This window comes from Symphalangus syndactylus, chromosome 2 (assembly GCF_028878055.3).
Source record: "Symphalangus syndactylus isolate Jambi chromosome 2, NHGRI_mSymSyn1-v2.1_pri, whole genome shotgun sequence".
Taxonomy (NCBI): Eukaryota; Metazoa; Chordata; class Mammalia; order Primates; family Hylobatidae; genus Symphalangus; species Symphalangus syndactylus.
The window spans coordinates 77,301,865-77,325,434 of NC_072424.2; the positions used below are offsets into that span (position 1 = coordinate 77,301,865).

The 23,570-nt window shown below is 38.5% G+C and overlaps 1 protein-coding gene and 1 long non-coding RNA gene across 12 annotated transcripts in view; one reads left to right on the forward strand and one right to left on the reverse strand.

The window, feature by feature from the left end:
- The first annotated feature begins 3 nt into the window (after positions 1 to 3).
- LOC134732806 (uncharacterized) lies at positions 4 to 9,267 on the forward strand. The gene is made up of 3 exons (XR_010116357.1): positions 4 to 456; positions 7,206 to 7,319; positions 8,795 to 9,267. It is a non-coding gene; the product is annotated as an uncharacterized lncRNA (long non-coding RNA).
- USP45 (ubiquitin specific peptidase 45) overlaps positions 8,209 to 23,570 on the reverse strand; it is a 73,285-nt gene continuing 57,923 nt past the window's right edge. For 8 of the 11 annotated variants that reach the window (XM_055259620.2, XM_063619779.1, XM_063619793.1 and 5 more), the window contains 5 exons: positions 21,603 to 22,272; positions 19,364 to 19,461; positions 15,560 to 15,646; positions 13,042 to 13,195; positions 8,209 to 11,641 (listed from right to left, as the gene is read on the reverse strand). In XM_055259620.2, the coding sequence (XP_055115595.1) occupies positions 11,511 to 11,641; positions 13,042 to 13,195; positions 15,560 to 15,646; positions 19,364 to 19,461; positions 21,603 to 22,272 (1,140 nt within the window). In that variant the 3' untranslated portion in view covers positions 8,209 to 11,510. The remainder of the gene's footprint in view (positions 11,642 to 13,041; positions 13,196 to 15,559; positions 15,647 to 19,363; positions 19,462 to 21,602; positions 22,273 to 23,570) is intronic. The other 3 variants (XM_055259682.2, XM_055259671.2, XM_063619799.1) reach the window with 2 other exon arrangements.

Below are 23,570 nucleotides of genomic sequence, written 5' to 3' on the forward strand. Positions count from 1 at the left end.
GGCAAAACCATCTCTACTCTGGTCAACACCGGGCAACTGAACCATTCCTGCACATTACTTTTTAATGTAGCCGGCGCCATTCCCGACCCATCTTTATAGTGGCCAGAAAGCCAAGAGCGTAAGTGTTCTACACATAGGGCGCCTTCAAATTTTTTACTTTAGCAGCGCGATCTTCCTTCAAGGGGAAGTATGTTCTCTCCTAGAAACACTCCCGCCTTGGAGAAGGGGTTGAGTTCGCAACTCCACTTACAGACTACGGAGGAACCCCAGGGTCAAACCAAACCAAACCAATTCTAGCCAGTTGCTTAGCGCGGTTCAAGTTGCTTAGTGCGCTGGAAGCGGCATTTCAGGCCTTCCAACATCTGGCTCGAACCTTCTCAGAGTATTCCAAGGATGGAATACTCTCACTTGAGCGCTGCCGAGGGTTCCGCTTGAGGGAAACATGAGTTTGTGAAGGTGAGCAGTCTGGGTCGGTAGCGAAAGCGGAGACCTTAGCTGACCCCGCAGCTATCTTTCTCTTTGTTAACCTCAACACATCGCGCCCCCTTCCGGGAACACTTGCTCTTCTCTCCTTGGCTTAACTAGTCCCGGTTTTTCATTCTTTATCCATGACCTTTAGGGAACCGTGAGGGGGAAGTCTGGTTTCTGTCCTGCTGCTTTCTTTCAACTACAAGATGGCTTCTCAAAAGGACGTATGCAATGCCATTCCTCAAAGAGAGTCTGTTGATTTCACAGTGTTTTTATATGAACAACATTCAAGTGTCAAAAGTATCAATTTCCAGGCTAGGAGCTACAAGTTACAAGGAAAACAAAAATGTTCCAAAGATACAGTGTTTATTAGCTACATCTTGGGAAGTGCCTTTCCAGAGAGTAACATGAAACCTTTTGCGTGACAAAGTGCACGAAGTATCTGAATTATTTCATTGGGCAATTGTGCAAAAGAAATAGCAAATTACCGTAGAAACAAAATAGTAAGAGCACAGCTAGATGGATAAAGATACAGATGCGAAAATATAGATGCCCTTTGCATGAAAATTCAGTTTTCCTCAGCACTAGAGACCCAGATACTCCTGAATTAGCATTATACTAAAGTCCTCACTAGCTAACTATCTGCCTTTCCTCCAATCCACGGACGTGGTCCTCAAAATAACATTTTATCTTGTGAGAAACCTTCATTAATTACACCTGACAACACCATGACGCAGGTTCATGAGGATACTACTGAAGGCAAAAGGAAATCCCTATTTCTCTGACCCTTTCCCTAATTTCCACTTAGCACAAATAAGACTACTCAACAGTCTGATTTTAAAAAATCACTGTATGGGCTGGGCGTGGTGGCTCCCGCCTGTAATCCCAGCACTTTGGGAGGTCGAGGCGGGCAGATCACTTGAGGTCAGGAGTTCAAGAACAGCCTGGCCAACATGGTGAAACCCCGTCTCTACTAAAAATACAAAAATTAGCTGGGCATGGTGGCAGGCCCCTGTAATCCTAGCTACTAGGGAGGCTGAGGCAGGAGAATTGCTTGAACCCAGGGTCAGAGGTCGCAGTGAGCCGAGATCCTGCCACTGCACTCCAGCCTGGGCAACAGAGTGACTCTCTGTCTCAAAAGAATAAAATAAATAAAAACCACTGTATGGAGCAAAAAGTAGAAGGACATATACCACATGTTATCAGTAATCTCTAATTTTGCTCTGTGATTTTGTGCATTTTCCAAGTTTTTTGCATCAGGTCTGATTTTCAAGTTTAATTCTCTGAGAAACATTCTCATCAGAGGAATGTTCTATCTTCTTAGAGAAACCTGATTGGCCTAGTGAAACTGTCATGTTCCTATTCCCTATAATCATATTGTAATTGTTTGCTTGTTTCCCTAGTAAAGGTGAGGCAATTTTTGGGTAAGGGTTTTCCCCGTCACTTCTGCCCTCCAAGTGCCCAGCATCTGCTTTGCACACAGAAATTTTTACATCTGCTGTATGTTTGCATTAATATGTTCAACAATGATCCTAATGTAGGCCAGTCATTTTGGAAACGCATTGTGAAGTGGAGAGGATTATTAAATACCTCACATTTTGTTCCTTGTGCCAGTTTAATGAGACACCCTCAGCAATTGCTGTTTGCCAGGCCAGAAAATGAATTTTACAGTTCCAATTCCAGTTCCCTTTCTCTAACCACTCTGTTCTAAGAGTTCCCCATAACATTATGATCTTATGGACACATCAGGTAAGTATATGTGTTTCAACACAGAATTTTGTAAGAATGTGTGTTGTGGTGGTAAATTTCTATGTAAGCAGCTGTCATGTGCATGATCTGCTGCAGTTTGATCATCCTGCACATGGATCATCAAATGCTTAGCAGCCATCATTTTACCAGTCTTATTTGACAATCTGCTGTTAATGACTAACAACCAGGGGACTTTATAGGTTGAAATTTTTATTAATTTCCTCTGTTTTCAGTGTTTAAAGTAGAAAATTTGGCCAACCACTGTGACTCACGCCTGTAATGCCATCACTTTGGGAGGCCAAGGAGGGTGGATCGCCTGAGGCCAGGAGTCCGAGACCTGCCTGGCCACCATGGGGAAACTGTCTACAAAAAAATACAAAAATTAGCTGGGTGTGGTGGCCCAGCTACTCAGGAGGCTGAGGCACGAGAATCACTTGAACCCAGGAGGTGGAAGTTGTAGTGAGCCGAGATCGCGCCACTGCATTCCAGCCTGGGCTACACAGCGAAACTCTGTCTCAATGAATGAATGAATGAATGAATGAATGAACGGAGTGAAGTAGAAAATTCTAGGGGAGGATATGTCACCTTCCATTATTACAGAAACAAATTATCCTTAAAGCAAAATGGAAATAAGCTAAGTAAGATGATATGTGGAAAATATATCGAAATAGGAACTATTGCTGTTTCTTGAGATTTGAACCTTTATGGTGTTATTAGGTGCCATATCACATCCATCTTAAAACCTAATAAAAATTTAAAGCTGTGGTATATATATACAATTGAATATTATTCAGCCTTAAAAGGGAATGAAATTCTGATACATGCTACAATATGGATAAACCTTGAAAACATGCAAGATGAAATAAACCAGACATAAAAGGACATATATTGTACAATTTCACTTATATGAAGCGCCTAGAATGGGCAAATTCACACAGATGGAGAGTAGAATAGAGGTTCTCAGGAGTTGGGAGAAGGGGGGAATGAGAAGTTACTGTTTAATGGGTACAGAGTTTCCGTTTAGGATGATGAAAGAATTCTGGAAATGTGAATGCACTTAATGACAATAATTATACACCTAAAAATGGTTAAAGTGGTAAATTTTATGTTGTGTATATTTTACCACATAATACAATGGAGAATGAAAAATATTTAAAGCTAGTATGCTACAGGCACATCATTACAAATTACAACTTTTTTTTTTTTTTTTGAGATGGAGTCTCGCTCTCTTGCCAGGCTGGAGTGCAGTGGCGTGATCTTGGCTCACTGCAACCTCTGCCTCCTGGGTTCAAGCGATTCTTCTGCCTCAGCCTCCCAACTAGCTGGGACTATAGGCGCATGCCACCACGCCCAGCTAATTTTTGTATTTTTAGTAGAGACAGAGTTTCACCATGTTGGCCAGGATGGTCTCAATCTCTTGACCTCATGATCTGCCCACTTCAGCCTCTCAAAGTGCTGGGATTACAGGCGTGAGCCACTGCACCCGGCCTACTCTTTGATTCTTAATATAGTTATTTAAGCATTTCCTAGAAAGTAGTGAATCTGGCATAATGAAATACGAGGGTATAAAATAATATTTACTTTAGTTATTTAACAATAGATCACATTGGGCTTTATGCAGGTATTGTCCATTTAGGCCAGGTTGGAGAAAGTAAGGTGAACTTATGTTCAATGACTGCCTGTTCTTACCTAAAATCTTTTGTGATTCAAACTACTGTTTCTGTACTTAATTCACTTGTATGATGATTATTATTAGTAAACATCACTAGTGTTCGACAGTATGATTCTCCGCAGGCTTACTACACACAGAAGACTGAATTTCTAAGCCCCTCAAAGTTAGGGAGTCCTTTATCAGTTAGTTCTGGCCAATTCATTGTGGGTTGAGTAATGAAGTAATTTGTCGGCCTACACTTAACAAGAGTTGGTGCACCGTCCTCAGGCTGCATGTTTCAGATAATACACCATGTTTCAGACAATGCAGCTACAGGTTGGGAAATCCTCTGTCAGCCTGGATAACTGAGTTACTTCATGGGAAACAGTTGCCAGGAAGATCCTCAGATCTGTAAAGGACTTTGTAATGACCACGAGATAAGCCACTGAAATTCCGGGTTCATTTGGTAAGACAGCATAAGGCTAACCTATCTTGAGACAAATATAAACACTGGTAACAGGAATTGGGTGCTGCTGAAACAAAGAACCTAAAATAAAAAGCATTAACTTAGGATTGGTTGGCAGAAAAAAACTAATATTGGAGGCTTGAAACATGGCACTTCACATTATGCAGCAATAAAGCATTTGATATAACTGTTACCGATGATAATCTGGGAGGCAGATAATGTACATAATGAATTTTGAGCTAGGGGAAGAGGTTTGAAAACCAGATACTAGGCCGGGCGCGGTGGCTCACGCTTGTAATCCCAGCACTTTGGGAGGCCGAGGCGGGCGGATCACGAGGTCAGGAGATCGAGACCACGGTGAAACCCCGTCTCTACTAAAAAATACAAAAAATTAGCCGGGCGCGGTGGCGGGTGCCTGTAGTCCCAGCTACTCGGAGGCTGAGGCAGGAGAATGGCGTGAACCCGGGAGGCGGAGCTTGCAGTGAGCCGAGATTGCGCCACTGCACTCCAGCCCGGGCGACAGAGCGAGACTCTGTCTCAAAAAAAAAAAAAAAAAAAAAAAAAAAGAAAACCAGATACTAGTGTGTGGTAGGTGCTTTTGGATGCACTAGACAAGGTATTGTAAGAAAGACAAAGGCTCAGGAAAAAAGAGTTGGCTTACTAAAGCTGAAATGAGTGAACAGAGGCAACCCAAAATTTCAAGCCTCCCAGGGTTGGTTTTTCAACTCCAAGCAGAAGATAAACTTGAGAAAGCTTTTAAGTGACAAAGGATTATTAAAACTCAGGCTTGCAACAAAGATAACTAAGGATGTAAACCTTATATCCATTTTGGAAAAATTTTCAATGGATTAAAGATGTGGAACCTTCGTTTTTTCCTCTTGGGGGGAAAAAAAAGCCTGAGGGTGAAAATGTAATTACGAGTATGTCTTTCCCAGCCGAGTGTAGTGGCTCGCACCTGTAATCCCAGCACTTTGGAGGCCGAGGCAGGTGGATCACTTGAGATCAGGAGTTCAAGACCAGCCTGGCCAACATGGTGAAATCTCCTCTGCTAAAAATACAAAAATTAGCCCAGCATGGTGGCGGGCACCTGTAATCCCAGCTACTCAGGAGCTTGAGGCAGGAGAATCGCTTGAACCTGGGAGGCAGAGGTTGCAGTGAGTGGAGATCACACCACTGCACTCTAGCCTGGGTGACAGAGCAAGACTGTCTCAAAACAAAGAAAGAGTCTAGTATGTCTCTCTCATAAAATCTTGTAAGTAATTGCCATAAAGTGAAGTGTGGGGGCAGGAAAACAAAGAAATATAGCAAACCCAAGAACTATGTGACAAAAAACTCTGGTATGGTTGCTGGCATATGAATCTATCTACAGATGAGAAGCCTACCAAAATTTTAAGAATTGTATTAAAAACACACACAAACCTTGGCTAAAACAACTTGTGGCTATTCCAAAGTAAGAGAAATTACAGTCCCCAGTCATCTAAGAAATGGTCTCAAAAAAGCTGTGCAACTCCCAAAGTTAGCATATATATCCCTCAGTAGCTGTTCAGATGTAGCCATGAAGATTAAAAAAAAAAAAACAACTCCCAGAGGTTGGACTCTAGAGTCATGGAGAACAATAAACAAGGGAATTCTTCCTAGGAGATAGAAAAGAACCCTAATCATGAATATACCCCATACCCAGACTTAGGAATCCTAACTGTATCTCCCATTCTTCTTCCCCATTCAGAATGTTTATTGCAGATACAGTTCCACCACTGTACATTAAGTATATGGAAAACAGAACATGTCCTTTTGGTTCCTGGGTCTCCAGAACAGTAGGAGCAAACATCCAAATCTGATATAGCACTTCCAGAGAGCCTGGTCTTGGAGGATAAAACTTTACCTTGATGGGACTTTTGGGCCCTGTCCCTTAGGAGTCACTGTGTTCCATGTGTATAAAGGAAAAAAAAAAAAAAAACTATTTGGTGACCAGAGGCATGGATTGTGGTAGAGACTTCTGTTAAATTCACATATCCCATTCTCCTTTTTTTGTTAAGCCCATGGGGGAGGCTTTCCTACCCATCTTTCCTTGCATTTAGGCAGGGTCATATGATTACTGCTGGCCAATGAGTTGTCAGAGACACATCCAAGATGAATAACTTAATTGCTGGTGCAAGATCTTTTAATGCTGTATTTTTCTGCCACAATGGGGAGACCTCATATTGAAATGGTACAGCCACAGACTGAATCAGCTTGGATTACCAGAATCGCCAGTTGGAGATCAGTTGCCTTTGCAGATTGTGCAGACTCACAGTGAACTTCGGATGTGCCAGAAATAACTTTTGTGTTAAGTCAGTGGGATTTGGGGTTGTACTGCAGCACAACTCAGCCTATCCTAATACATAGGGGAATTCAAACATCTCAGATAATTCTTCTTGGGTGCAATTTAAAATACGTATGAAATGGCTTCAGAAGTGTCCATGAATCTTCGAAATTACATACAAGAATTAGGGAGATACATTTTTCTGGGAACATACAGATGTTAAGACTTCCTTTCTCAGTCTCTATATTGCCAGAAGAGAAGGCCCCAGAATTAAAACCCCATCCTTCCTACAACATTCAGCTTTCTCTTTCGGGAATATCAGTACTAATATCACCATGCCTTTCATCTCTAGGATATCTTCATCCCCTGTACCTTAATTTCTGCATGACTTCATAGGGAGTCCATATTGCTTGATTTTTCTCCATATCATTACCATTAACATAAATTTTCCTTACATTCTTAGAATGTGTATTTCCTCACCTCTTAGATTTCTGGCTCTTATGTTGACTGCTGTATCCCTAGTACCTACCACGCAACAGGTATTCAACAAATAACTTTTTTTTTTTTAGACACTCTGTCATCCAGGCTGGAGTACAGTGGTACGATCTTGGCTCACTGCAACCTCTGCCTCCAGGGTTCAAGCGATTCTCCTGCCTCAGCCTCCCAAGTAGCTGGGATTACAGGTGTGTGCCACCAGGCCCAGCTAATTTTTGTATTTTTAGTAGAGATGGGGTTTTGTCATGTTGGCCAGGCTGGTCTCGAACTCCTGGTCTCAGGTGATCTGCCCACCTTGGCCACCCAAAGTGCTGGGATTACAGGCATGAGCCACCGTGCCTGGCCTAACAAATACTTACTAAATGATTAAACAAATAAAAGATAGTCTCTAACTTTCATCATAATCTCAAAGAGCTTCATGACCTGGAAGAAGTTTAGACACAAATGAGTAGGCAAAATATTTCTTAATTGCTGGTGCAAGACCTTACCCTTGTCTTAATAATTATCCTGTCTAAGTAATACACCTTTTAAGAAACCCCTGAAAGGAAGATGATCATCCTTGGTAGATACTGAAATCTGAGTGAAAGTGGCCCATAAGCTATTATTTTGTTTTGAAATAGAGAATTTCTAAAATATGTAGGGTATTTTGAATATAGCTGAGAAAGCTGCTATGAACTGAAGGTTTATGTCCCCTACAACATTCACAAATCCCCAATGTGATGGTATTTGGAGATAGGGCCTTTGGGAAGTGATTAGGTCATGAGGATGGAACCCTCATGAATGGGCTGCAAGAAAAGGGACCCACAGAGATGCCTTGTACTTTTCCCATGTGAGGACACAGCAAGAAAGTGCTGTCTTTATGAACAGAAGTGGGCCCTTACCAGACCCCAAGTCTACTGGCACCTTGATCTTGAACTTCCCAGCCCCCAGAACTGTGAGAAATAAATTTTTGTTAATACACCACCTAGTTTATGGTATTTTATTATAGCAGCCTGGGTGGACTAAGACATAAGCAAATGCATTGTTGATAAAACATTGTCAATAACGTAAACTGCGAAAATTCCAGGACCAATCTTGTAACATGAGATAAATAAAAATATTTATTATGCATGTTTTATACAGTAACACCAAAATAATGCTCAATAAGTTACACAGCTATTTTCTAGAAACATGGCAAAAGAAAAAAAACAGTAGGAATAATATAAATTTATTACTCAAAATTGAAAATATAGTCATCTTTTAAACAGATTTGAGTTCATGATTTCTACATAAACAAAAACATCATAAATATCTAGAAATAATCTTTTTTCACAATGCACTAGATACTATCTAAAGGCTCAATTTTATTGCACATATTTGGTTTAGGCTTATTTGATAAATACATGCAGAAAAATAAATTACAAACATGAATTTTTAAAAGGAATCAGGATGTCATTTTGTACTACAAAAATTAGATGAGGGTTGATACATTTCACAGCTTAATCTTCAGAAAATTTTATTCAGCTATTGCATAAAATCACTGATTAAAATCATCACACATGGAAGCTAAGAACTATTAAATACAGTAAAATAGCTCTGTTGGTACATTTAAAATAAGAGAACAGGCATCAACTATTCTTTGAATTGATACCAACTGTCTTCTTTTTATTTATTTTTGAGACAGGGTCTCACTCCGTCACTCTGCAGGAGTGCAGTGGTGTGATCAATGGCTCACTGCACCTTGACCTCCTGGGCTCAAGCATCTTCTCCACTCAGCCTCCCAACAGCATGAGCCACCATGCCTGGCTAATAAATTGATACCAACTATCGCTCTACTCAGCTACCTAAAAAGGTGGTCTTCACAAGTTTTAAGAACATTAAATGACACAATATTGGCACATAATCAATATTTTATCATTTTATATTTGGAAAAAAAATGGGAAGCTGGGGTAAACCAGTTTCTAAATAAAGCTAGTGAAACTTTAATTCATTCAAACACTATGGTAGTTATGTTGATGATAAGTAAACATTATTATTTATACTGTTTCCTGAGGTGATCCAGAAACTATTGTTGTTATAGTAGACTTGCTACTATATACATTTACTATCCCTGCAAATGTGCTTTGGAAATACTCAAAATAAAAACAAAAATTTTAATGTAGACCCATGTGTAATTTAACATGCTTTCTCTGTTACAAAAACTATCTTTAGGAAATTCTTAAGTATCAAAAATCAAATTTATTCCATTTTCAGAAGACAAGGAAAAAGCACTCAAACTCTAGGCCATAAAAAAATAGATTTCATAAGTAGCTCATTTAACATGAAGAAAATGACAATAAAAATATCTTACTTGCATGTTACTTCTGGAATAATGTCAAAAATCTATGTACATCTTTCCATTTTAAATGATGTTAAAATAGTGTCAGCACTGTGACTGACTCATAGCAAGTATGGGTATCTATCCAAATATTTGTCTTTGAAACAAGAAACAAGTGACCATCCGATGAAAAGTGCATGCCTCTTAACAGTATCTTTCTGTAAGAAAAATTAGGTGATCTATATTTACATTTGGGCAGTGGGGGGATGAAAACTGCTCTTACCAAGATGGCTGACTTGAATAAAGACATTCAATATTTTTCAAAAAATTCACTGCTCTGGTACTGAGATCTTCATTGATAACGGATTACAGTTAAACAGAAAATGCTGTAAAATACCTTTTACAGAACACAGCTTGACTTTGCAGATTAACTTAAAGACATATTTCTTGATTATTTCACTGTTAAAAATCAAGAAAAACACTACTAACGTTTCAACATCTTAAAAATAGAGTTTATGCAATGACATTTTTAAGCTCTGCATTTTGTATACTATTACTATCTTTAATCACAGTTATGTTCATCCATATATCAAAAGGCAGCACTGGTAACCTTGATAACATTATATATGCTTATGTGTTTAAGACAGTTAGTCTTGATTAAATATTTCCATATATTATCTGCAGCCACTATTCTTATCCTTTCTTCCCAGGAGGAGAATAAAGTGGGACTAGGCATTTACCCGGCACTTGCCTGCACTATCATTCATTGGCACTAATGATTAGGATGCTTGAACCATGCAGTTTTGTTTCTATTTCAACAATATGACACTGAAGTAGCCATTATTTTTTGATATTTAAGCCTAAGTAATAGTAATATTCTTCATGCCAAGTTTTGACAGCTCAATAATTTGTATTCTAGAGGGGAAAAATGATATTTTTGCTGTTATTTAATTATTTAAAAAGAAAATCAAAAATGCCAGCTTAATGCCCCATTAAAATAAAAGCTAAATTCACCTGAACTTATTAATGATGCTTGCTGAAGACAAAGTGATTTCAAAACCCCAAAACTCTGTTTAGTATTTACAAGAAGTAAAAAAAGTATGTATTTTTCTGTTAAGAATATAATTCTCTATCATTTACAAATATAATTTGGTAATTTATATTTCGAAGCTATCCTATGGTCCTATATGGATTATCAACTTCTAATTGCCAATTCTAAATGTTAAAATCATCTATATTTGGCCTTGGCCAACCACTCGCAAGTTATTCTTCACTCCACCATGAAGAGGGTGCAAGAGATATGTTTATGAAATGCCTCAATATATTTCTAGTTTTTCAAAACCTCAAAGTAATAAGCTAACCAACAGATTATTTGTAAACCCACACTACTGAAATTACAGTGACATCCTTTTATATGGTTGAATTGTATAAAATATGACCAAGGAACTACACCATATTAGGTGTTACTTCATGAAATTATGTGTTATAGCAGTTTCCTAAATGGTAGTACACATATACCACTGGATGGCCCTGAGATGATTTTAAGTGGTACGTGGATAAACAATTTTTAATAGTTTTATTTTAATATTTATTATAAAAATATAAAAGCAGATAAAACATGGAATATGATTGCTCAAAACAAGACTAGGGTTACAAAAGGCTAAAAATATATTTTTAAAAATAATCATGATACGGAATATGTGAGAGTTCAGGAAGGTGGCATTACATTTAGGAAACACTGTCTCAAGGAATGATTTGACTTAGCCAGCATCATTTCTGAATGCTTGTAATAATAAGCCACATCATAAAGGGGTTTCCTTTCCTACTATAAATTCTGGGAGGTTTTTGTACCCCAGAATAAATACCTGGAAACAAAATTCACATTTATTTTAAGACTATGAATTTTAAAGCATTGAGTAAATTTACTTTAAAAGTGTTCACCAAAATGGTGAAAAAGTTCAGGACCATTTGAGGAACATGCTATTCCTACAGAAGAGGGAAGACTACAAAGGCACGTTATATATTACAGTTATCACTGCGGCATTCAAAAACAAATGACCTAAATAATCATTACCATTAATAGTTATAATACTCTTTCATAGAAAAGAAGGTAGGCTTGTGCACTAAGCGCTCTTGATTCTGTAACCACCTGTACGTAAGTGTCACTAACATGGACCCACTGGCCTGCTGATTCACTATCAGCCTCTTTCAAACCTAGCAAAACAAAAAGAAGTACAATTTTAAAGTATGTATGCTTTAGGTTCTTACTCTAAATTACAAATAACATATTCATTACAAACTCTATCTAATGCCAAATTTTACCTGAGAAGTCTGTTTTTTCTTGGGTTAAGCATTTTCCAAAAAGAACGAATTCTTTTTTTTTTTTTAATTATATTTTTAAGTTCTGGGATACCTGTGTAGAACGTGCAGGTTTGTTACATAGGTATACATGTGCCATGGTGGTTTGCTGCACCCATCAACCTGTCATCTACATTAGGTATTTCTCCTAATGCTATCCCTCCCCTAGCCCCCCACCTCTGGACAGGCCCAGTGTGTGATGTTCCCCTCCCTGTGTCCATGTGTTCTCATTAGAACAAATTCTTTCAAAGCATTAATATTATAATATTAATAATGCTGTCTGGCCCAGCGCAGTGGCTCATGCCTGTAATCCCAGCACTTGGGAGGCTGAGGTGGGTAGATCACTTGAGGTCAGGAGTTTGAGACCAACCCGGCCAACATGATGAAACCCCATCTCTAATTTAAAAAAAAGACATTAGCTGGGTGTGGTGGCAGGCGCCTAGAGTCCCAGGTACTTGGGAGGCTGAGGCAGGAGAATCGCTTGAACCTGGAAGGCAAAGGTTGCAGTGAACCGAGATCGTGCTACTGCAATCCAGCCTGGGTGACAAAGTGAGACCTCATTTCAAAAACAAAACAAAAAAAGCAAAGTTAGTTGGATGATCCATAAACAAAGCCAGCAAATTTTCAACTCCAACTCTTCTGACAATCTGGTATGGCTTCAAAAACTTTTGGTATTGTTAAATAAAATGCTACTCCACTATAACACATAATGACTCAGTACCTTAAAATACCATGTCATCTCATATGACCTAGAAGGGTACAGTCTTCATAATATTTGAGATTTTCTAGGCACTCTTAGAGGGAATTCTCACTTAAGGTGAATCCAGTTGAGGCTGGGCATGGTGGCTTACACCTGTAATCCCAGCACTTTGGGAGGCTGAGGCGGGCAAATCACTTGAGGTCAGGAGTTTGAGGCCAGCCTGGCCAACACGGCAAAACCCCGTCTCTACTAAAAATATAAAAAATTAGTCACGTGTGGTAGCACGTGCCTGTAATCTCAGCTATTCGGGAGGCCGAGGCATAAGAATCACTTGAACCCAGGAGACAGAGGTTGCAGTGAGCCACGATTGTGCCACTGCACTCCAGCTTGGATGACTGAGACTCTGTCTCAATCAGTCAATCAATCAAGTTAAAATAAAATAAAGCAAGCAAGCAAATCCACTAGAGGCATCTATGAAATAATAACTTAGCTCTCCTAGAAAAGGAAGCACACATTCATTTGTTTTTAAGAATAACATAAATTTAGGATGGCATACCAGGCACATTTTTCTTCTTAGTGGTATGTTCTGATAATTTCCTGGAGGGTGTTCTCACTTTCACATAAGCAGTGTAGTGGCCTTCTCTCATCGAGCCACTATGTTCCACTATGCCGTAGAGACCGTAGAGAACTTTATCTCCCATGCTTACATTCTTTTAAACAAAGAAAAAAACCCAAATTAGTAATATTTGTTAAATACTGTTGTAAGGAAAAGTAAGTAAATGTATATCTGCTTAACATAAGAAAAATGCATAGTAAAACTGATACTTTCCATACTTATTAGGCTGGCAAAATTGAAAAACCTTAACGAGGTTCTCTGTTGGCTGATTTGTGGGGAAAAGAGCACTCACACATATTGCATATGGGAATGCAAAGGGTACAATCCCTGTGTAGGAATGTTTCTTTTTTTCTCTCTCTCTTTTTTTTGAGTTGGAGTCTCGCTCTGTCACCCAGGCTAGAGTGCAATGGCGTGATCTCGGCTCACTGCAACCTCCGCCACCCAGGTTCAAGAAATTCTCCTGTCTCACCTTCCCAAGTAGCTGGGATTACAGGCATCTGTCACCACATCCAGCTAATTTTTGTATTTTTAGTAGAAACAGGGTTTTACCTTGTTGGACAGGCTGGTCTCAAACTCTTGACCTCAGGTGATCCACCTGCCTCGGCCTCCCAAAGCGCTGGGATTACAGGCGTAAGCCACTGCGCCTGGCCTATGCAGGGATATTTCATGTTATCAGGCTAAGTTGTGTATGTATTACTCTTGGATTCATTAATCCTTTTTCTAGGATTTGATCCCATAAATACATGAGCAAAATGTCAAAAGACATGTACCACACTATTAATTGCAGGATTATCTGTAATATCAAAACACGAATTAAAATGTCTATAAATTGGGGACTGGTTGAATAAACTATAATGCATCCACACAATAGAGTATTATGCTGCTTGAAAAATGGAGTGTAGACTATCTCTTAATGCTGCTATGAAATAAGCTCTAGGATATAATGTTAAGAGTAAGGCAGAAAAAAGGATACATAGTGTCAGCTACCATTATTTAAGAGGGGAGATGAAAATATACATGCCTATCTGCTTATATTTAAAAAAAAATTATAAAAGAATAAGCCATAATTTTTAAAATGGTTACCTATAAGGGGAAGGAGCAAACAGGTAGAATGACATGGAGAAAAGCCAGATATCTTTTAATTTACCTTATTTAGGTACATTTGACTTTGGGCCTATAAAAATATGTAATTATTAAACAAAATTAAATTTTAAAAGAAATTCCAAAAAGTGAAAATTAAAAATTGCACAAATGAACAATAGATCCAGTCCTCATCTGGTTACTAATTCATTTTAAAAATCACATTTATGAGACAATTGAAAATATGAACACTAGGTGATATGACAGAATTATTAAATGATATTGTGGTTATGTTAAAAAGTGTAGAGGGAGCAATTCTTATCTGTTAGAGATACATAGTGAAATATTATAGGTGAAATGATTCCTGATGTTTGCTTCAAAATGATAAAAGAGGAGAAAGTGAATTAGTGTGTGGATAGGGTAGGACTGGCCATAGATGTAAGGTTTTGGGGCTGGGTGCTAGAAGTTCATAGTACTGTTCTATTTGCTTTTGTGTATATTGGAAATTCTCTGTAATAGGTACTTTTAAAAAATATGTTTTCATAAATTTAACACAAAGATTGTTAAATTTCATTATTATTTACCACATTATCAAATTCTAGGAATACTGAGTATTAACAATTGACAGATAGTGCTGGTATTCCACAGCAGATACACTGTAATTCAACCAAAAATTGCACTTAAGATTTTTTTGTTTTGATTATCAATGTACTGAAAGTATTAAGTTCAATAAGCATTCTATTACATACCACAAAATCTAGACTTCTAGCCAGTAATCATGAACAGGACAATATGTTACCCCATAACTGCTTCCTTCAAGGAAGACCAAGTCATCTACTTCATCTACACAATTCTTACATGTAAAATAAGCAATGATAAGCCAGTCTGCTTTCTGTACCTAATTATTAAAGTAGCAGCAGTTTTGAAGTATCACACTCCGCTGACAAGTACACTGCTCTCAGTAGTACACATGAAGTGGCACGAAAGACAATTCACTTCTACACTGATTTGCAAAAGACACAGAACTCCACAAATGGCAAAACTACTACTGATTAAACAGTTCACAAGGAACAAGCGAGGACACAAAACCTCACTTCTCTCAGCAACCATCAGCTTCCAGTAGCACTTACAAACAGCTTAGACCTTCATAACCATCATGCCTCATGCCTTACCTTTTCAATTTTCCTTTGTCTCCCAAAGGACAAAAATCATATTCAATGTATTAAATGTTCCACATATTACTGACTTAATCACTGGCTATTAAAATTCCCTTTCAGAAGAGAAGTTCTTTTTTTAGAAAAAGCATTGTCTAATAATATATAGGATACTTTCATGCATATTAATTTATAAATCAATTAAATATCTTAAAATACTGTACCTTACAAGTAGCAGAACAGAATGGTGCTAAATCGAGCACAAGTGGAAAATCTACATGTCTGTTTACTTTACGAACACTCAAGCCAGCCTTAAAAAGACCAAAACATTTTTGAAATGCAACAATTAGATATAAAGCATTGTGTTTGTTAACTAAAACCAAAAGAGAAATTGTAGGAGTTAGTTTTTTCATAGATAAAAAATGTGACTAATGTATAGTCTAAAATTAATGACTAAATTAAAAATTAGGTTTCATAAATTGTTACTGCAAAGATTATTCGTTTACGTGGGGATTTTTACCACAAACAATAGGGGGAATAGTTACTTTCATTATGGCTTTTCAACACTTACGGAAAAATAAATTCAATATAAAAGCTAAGCTACTGACACATATGGTATCATGAAAATATATTCAACTAAAGAGTAAAGAGATTGGTGTTCTAGGCCTAACTCAGTGACTGGTTGTCAACTTGATTCCAGATGTAAAAGGATGAGATTAGGTCCTTTTCAGTTCTAAAATTCAATTATATTCATTCATTAAAACAAACAACCTGAACACTCAAAACATTTTATCAATAAAAGCAAATGCTATATATTACATAAATAAAATTGTACTTTTATGTTCTTAAATATGCTCTCTTTTTCTAATTTTCAAAGGCAAACCTTAAAAAGTATATGCTTTGCATTATGTAATGGTAATAAAAACTGGCTAATAAAATATCAAAGGTACTGAGGAGACCCATAAATAGAAATGGACTCTGTTGGAATGAAGGGATACCTAAATCTGAAATGAATGGGTAGACAAAAACTAAAAGAGGCAACCTTTCATGACGTCAATGACTGATCTTTCATTTGCATACTAATCACAAGTTTACTGTACATCTGTTGCTTTTTTATGGCTTATCTTTCTTTAAAGACAAAAAACCCTTATTTTTTTGCTGAAGTGTATCCACTTACTGATTTGTTTTTTCAAGTGATCTTTAGAAGGCTTGAAAATAGCTGACATGAAATTATGAGGTCATATCCCAGGAATATTTAATCTACATTCAATTTCTTTGCCTTTTTCATCAGGTGACCTCTATACGCACCCAATACCAGCACTGTCTGAGATCACTTCAGGTATTGTGTTCTCCTCAATCAGTACTTTGCTGTTGAGAAATTACCCCATCATACAAGAGACTGTGTGAAGGACTTTAATACAAGATGAATCTTTTTTTTAGGTGGTAATTTTTGGAAAATATCTAGACTTATATTTGCATATACAGTCTCCTGCCTTTTTCCCTTTAATGGAATGATACACTGCATTTTCCATATTAAAATATAAATTTGATATCCTGCACATTGGACATTTAAGGTAGGCCTTACGTCTGGCATGATCTGAGTGGGACACACAAATTTTTGTGTATATCTCTATTTCCTTGTGGTAGGTTCTTAATCAAGAGTAATTAGCTTTGTTCAAAAATTGTTTTGTTTAAAACATTACTCGGCTGGGCACGGTGGCTCATGCCTGTAATCCAAGCGCTTTGGGAGGCCAAGGTGGGTGGATCACCTGAGGTCAGGAGTTCAAGACCAGCCTGACTGACATGGTGAAACCCTGTCTCTACTAAAAATACAAAAATTAGCCAGGCGTGGTGGTGGGTGCCTGTAATCTCAGCTACTCAGGAGGCTGAGGCAGGAGAATCACTTGAACCCAGGAGGCGGAGGTTGCAGTGAGCCGAGATCGCGCCATTGCACTCCAGCCTGGGCAACAAAAGCGAAACTCCATCTCAAAAAAAAAAAAAAAAAAAAATTACTCAATGTTCTTCATATTCATTACTAAATTGCTTTCTAGCAGGTGTTACCAACTTACACTCCCAATGCTGGTAAATGAAAATGTCTCTATCTCAGTTCATCCTTATCAACACTACTATATCTTTGCTAATTTGGACAGGTTGAAAAAAGAATCTGCCATTTTATTTTGCCTTTCATTTGCTGGGAAGGATGGACCTTTTTCATACTTGCCTGTACTTTGTACTTCTAGAAATGTCAGTTGATATTCTTTTCCCATTTTACTATTAGGGTCTGATATTTTTCTTATTGATCTTTAAGACTCTTTATATACTTACAATATTAAAATTTTGGCATATTTATGACAAAGATCTCTATCCAGTTTCAGATTTGCATTTAAGTGTTGTGGATGTTTCTGATATACAGCCCTAAAGCTACCATAGAGAAGGCGTTCAGGGATGTCAATGAACTAGAAACACAGGCATTGCTTAGGGACTCTGCTCCCTACAATGCCCAAACCCTGGGAATAAGAATGTGGCTTTGCTGACATTACATTTAGCTTGAGAGAAAAAGGGACCTAGATGGATGTCCATAAATATTTCCCTTTAAGGGCAAGAATTATTTCTGTAAGTTGTTTCTAAACAGGGATGCAAGTACCAAATATAAAATAACTGCGGTGCATCATGAAATTAGCTTCTGCAATCTGGCATTATCCTCTCTTATTCACACAGAATCACTGCAGATGTACCCTTTCCATTAGGCACTCTGATATGACAAGACATAATACATCTGCTTCTGTTCTCTGTGTCATTTCAGTTCCATTGAGTTTCTATAACCTTGGCTATGGAAGAATTCAGAACTTAATCTAATCTGTGGATAGGGATGGCAGGATGGAGAAAAATCTCTTCTCGCACATCTGGATCCCACCTAAAATGTTGCAAATATGTAAACTATCAATAGTTTTCCTTGAGATTTCCTTCTTAAGGTTTTATATTTAGAAAGTCTTTCACACAGAGGTCAAGTTAAATATTCATTTAAGGGCCAGGTGCAGTGGCTCACGCCTAAAATCCCAGCACTTTGGGAGGCCGAGGTGGGCGGATCACCTGAAGTCAGGAGTTCAAGACCAGCCTGGCCAGCATGGTGAAACCCCATCTCTACTAAAAATACAAAAATTAGCTAGGTGTGGTGGCACACACCTGTAATCTCAGCTACTTGGGAGGCTGAATCAGGAGAATCGCTTGAACCCAGGAGTTGGAGGTTGCAGGGAGCCGAGATTGTGCCACTGTACTCCAGCCTGGCAACAGAGGGAGATTCCCTCCCCCACCCTCCCCCCAAAAATCATTTAAGTTTTCTCCTTGTTTTCTTGATAATTTGTTTTATACAATTAAAATTTTTATTTAAAAATTGTATGGGCTGGGCGTGGTGGCTCACGCCTGTAATCCCAGCACTTTGGGAGGCCCAGGCAGGTGGATCACTTGAGGTCAGGAGTTCGAAACCAGCCTGGCCAACATGGTGAAATCCTCTCTCTACTAAAAATATAAATATTAGCCAGTGTGGTGGTGGGCACTTGTAATCCCAGCTATTTGGGAGGCTGAGGCAGGAGAATTGCTTAAACCCGGGAAGTGGAGGTTGCAGTGAGCTGAGATTGTGCCACTGCACTCCAGCCTGGGCGACAGAGCAAGACCCTTATCTCCATCTGGTCTTGAACTCCTGACCTCAGGTGATCTACCCACCTCGGCCTCCCAAAGGCTGAGGGGAGCCACCGTGCCCGGCCACAAAACTTATTTTCTATTACCACACAAACATACACAGAGATACCATTTAGGTTCCTGCTGCCTAAATTTTCAAATATTGTGAATTAAACAATTTTAATCAGGAAAGTCTTATCAACTATTATGGCTAGATGAGCAGTAAATCTCACATGACACATTTTAAAATTCAATAAGTTACTGGTTATTGTCTAATCCTTGACAATATTCTATAGGACTTAAAGCTCTGTAAAACACGTGATGAAAATTATGGTGCTACTGAAGAAACTTACCTGATGAAATCTTTTCAGATGGAGAATTAGGACAGCTGGAACAGTAGAAATGAGCAGTTGCTTCCTGGCATTAGTATAAACTCCTTCTACTTTCTTTTCTACATAAAATACAATAAATTTATTTATAAAATTCCATTTTATACATTATCTACCATATAATAAAAATTTATACAGAAGCATCATACCACATTTTTAAAAATGTTAAAGAAATTGGACTTCTGATGAAAGGGCAGTCTTTACTCCTTCCTAAAACTCTGTAAAATGAAAGTAGAGGAATTTTTTTTTAAGGCACACAGTTAATAAGAACAAAGAATAGGAGAGGTAACACTTGAAACAAAATTTTGCAAGGTGGAAAGCAGATGGACTAGAATTAATTTCTGTCAATGCCATCCAGCTAAAAATCATCAGAAGCACATGTGTAGTTGAAGAATTTGGGTTTAAAAATATTTCTAAATTTTTCTTTTTTTTTTGGAGATTGCTGTTACCCAGGCTGAAGTGTGGTGAGGTGGTCATGGCTCACTGCAGCCTTGACCTCCCAGGCACAAACAATCCTCCCACCTCAGCCTCCCAAGTAGCTGGGACTACAGGTGCATGCCACCCCACCTGGCTAATTTTTTAAACATTTTTTGTAGACATGGGATCTCACTATGTTCCTCAGACTGGTTCTGAACTCCTGCCTACAAGCAATCCTCATGCCTTGGCCTCCCAAAGTGTTGAGATTATAGGAGTAAGCCACTGCGCCCAGCCCCAATTTCTACATTCCTAAGATTTATGTTAGTATTTGAACATTGCCAATTACATATAGGTATTTCTTCCTTCTCCCATTTCTTTATTACTAGTGTATTAAGTATGTCTTTATTCTGATGCTTTGACACCTAGGGTCTGGTTAACATTGGAGGGACAACCCCTCCCAGGGCTAATTCCTAGAGATAGTAAACAACTTACATATGCATGCCTTTCATACGCAACCAATCCAGAGCCCAGAGTGCATACCCCAACAACCTCCTTCACTGGGCTCTTACACTCTGGGACACTATCCACTTGCTGTAATCACTCTAGGACCAGGCACCTGATAACTACAGACAGCTCCTATATCCCAGAGCCCACTAATATTATTCAAACTAGCCAATCCTAAGCCTGCTTAGCCTGCCTTATCCATTTCTTCCTTTAGAAATCACACTAAACGCTCCTGCCCATGTTTTCCCCTCACTCCCTCACCTCCTGACTGACGCTGGTGCTTCCCTGTGTGGTCCTGTGCAGCAAGGTGGGCCCCCACTTCTTGGGAACTATGAATAACACACTATTTCTTCCGTGGCAATTATCTCCTGATCTTTTAGCCTCACCGTACCTGAATAATAAAGCCTACATTTTAAAACAAGTAGTCACTAAGAATCAGAGTATTCTTTCCATTTATTCAAGGATAAAGATGAACTGAAAATTTCTTATTTTCCCCTTTCTCCACTTTTCTCTGACCAACTAATCATGGTAATTACAGTGCTAGCTTTATGACATGCTACTATTTAAAATCTTCAAAATTTATCTTACGTTGAGTTTACAACAGATTGATAGGATCTGTGAAACACATTAGCCTCATCATTTATCTTACCAGTGATACAATTAGAAGTTTTAGGGAGGCCGGGCATGGTGGCTCATGCCTGTAATCTCAGCACTTTGGGAGGCCAAGGCGGGTGGATCATGAGGTCAGGCATTCAAGACCAGCCTGGCCAAGATGGCGAAACACCATCTCTACTAAAAATACAAAAATTAGCTGGGCATGGTGGCAGGTGCCTGTAATCTCAGCTACTCAGGAGGCTGAGGCAGAATAATCGCTTGAACTCAGGAGGTGGAGGTTGCAGTGAGCCGAGATCGTGCCACTGTACTCCAGCCTGGGCAACAGTGAGACTCCATCTCAAAAAAAAAAAGTTGTAGGGATATTTCTTCTGGATAGATTTCAGATAGGTAGTTCCCTCAAATAAGATTAAAATAAGATTATATGGGTTTGCATTTTCAGGGCAGAGTTGTATACTTCCTGCTCTTCAATTTATTTAAACAAAAAAACTATTGAAAATCTGTTCTGCCCAGTATCGTAAGCGCTCAGGTACAAATATGAATGAAACAATGTCTGTGCCTAAGTAACACAAGTATAGAGACAAGATTCTCAGTAAAATTATCAGTGAAATTTGTAACTCACTAGACACTATCAGGAGATCAATAATTATTTAATTAAAAAAATAGTTACCTGCAAAACTGGTTTCTTCTTGGTACTTCTGTTTGTTTTTAGTACAATTCTCACATAGAAGCTTATTATTCCCCATTAGTAATTCCACAGATGTAAATTGGTAAAGACAGGACTGAATTGAACACTCTTTAGAAGTAGTTATATAGCCCTGAGAAAGGGTCTGAAAAGCATTTTGGGGACTATGAGACCTCAAATGCTTCCCCTCTAAAAAACATAAATTATGTGAAATACTCAGTGGCTGATTTTCTCTGTCAAAATCTTGATCTCCAGTTACAGTGCTGCTCAAACGAAGTTCAGAAATAGCTTCAGCCATTTCCTTATCACCACTGTCAGTCTCCTTGGTGTACAGCAGTTCACCTGCTGACAGACGGTAAAGGGGTCCATCTGGGTGCACACCGGATCCACTACTGGATCTGAACAGCCCAGTCTGCTTTGAAGCACTTTCAGATTCTGAAGGCTCACTGTCAGCATCAACATTGCTTTCAGAATGGCTGGCTTCTTTTTCACTGTCATCAGTAGGGCTTTCATTCAGAGGTGACTCAGAATTCATGAGGCTGGCAAACATTAAAGAATCCCCATTCATTTCAAGGTTTTCATTTTTCTGGTATGTGACGACAGTTTCTCCAGATGACAATTTTCTAATACATTTTCGGTCATGAATTAGTTGACTCTGTAAGTTGACAGTGTTTTCAAAGAAAAGAATCTTGTAACCTCATTGAAAATAAATGCCAATAATTCTTAAATATATCAAAGTTATTAAATACCATTTCTCTCAGATCCATTTCCTAAGCCTACTGAAACTAAGATCACTAGAAGATATACTAAAAAGTAGTTCTATTTTAAAAGTAAATCTTCACACAAGAAACTAACAACAGTGTAACAGAGGCTATTTGTGGGGAAGGAAATAGGACTTTTGTAGAACAGGGCTATGAGGGAGACTTTTTTCTTTAAAAAAAAAAAAATGTCTTTTAGGGACAGGGTCTTGCTCTGTTGCCCAGGCTGGAGTGCAGTGGCACAATCACAGCTCACTGCAGCCTCAGACTCTCGGGCTCAAGTCCTCCCACCTCAGCCTCCCATGTAATTACTACTACAAGCATGTACCATCATACCTGGCTAATTTTTTAATTTTTTGTAGAGACAAAGTCTCACCATGTTGCTTAGGCTGGTCTTGAACTCCTGACCTCAAGTGATCCTCCCACCTTGGCTTACCAAAGGAGACTTTTCAGTTACTGTATAAACCTTTCCATACTTGTTCATTTTTAAACACTGAAAATGTATCTATTTTTTAAACAAATTAAAAAGTAATAAAAGTAGACTATAAACTATTACAACACAATGTTGCTTGGTTGCCATAGATCTGGAAGAAAATTATGGAAATAAAATAACCTAAGTATGCAAAGGGGGGAATCAACTAATTAAAAATTTTAAGCTACCTGAAATGTTTCACTAAAGTTTCCACACAGCTGAGGGCTCAAATTACATTTTTCTTTTCCTATACTTTGGCTGAAGGGTTAAGACAAAAAATAAAGAAAAGACTATCATGAGTAATTGATACTCAGTTTTAGTTATTCAGGGGAAGAAGATTAGTAAGTTATAAAAAGTGTCTTGCCTCAATTTTTTTTATCTTCAAAATCAGGAAAAATAACGTTAGCCAACAAGTTCCACTCTGTTGAATTGTTATAGTACTTTTTCTGGAAACAAACTTTCCTATTATATATATAATACCAATAGTTGGTAAACAAAGCGGCTGGCCGGGAAGCTCGAACTGGGTGGAGCCCACCGCAGCTCAAGGAGGCCTGCCTGCCTCTGTAGACTCCACCTCTGGGATCAGGGCACAGCTGAACAAAAGGCAGCAGAAACGCCTGCAGACTTAAATGTCCCTGTCTGACAGCTTTGAAGAGAGCAGTGGTTCTCGCAGCACAGAGTTTGAGATCTGAGAATGGACAGACTGCCTCCTCAAGTGGGTCC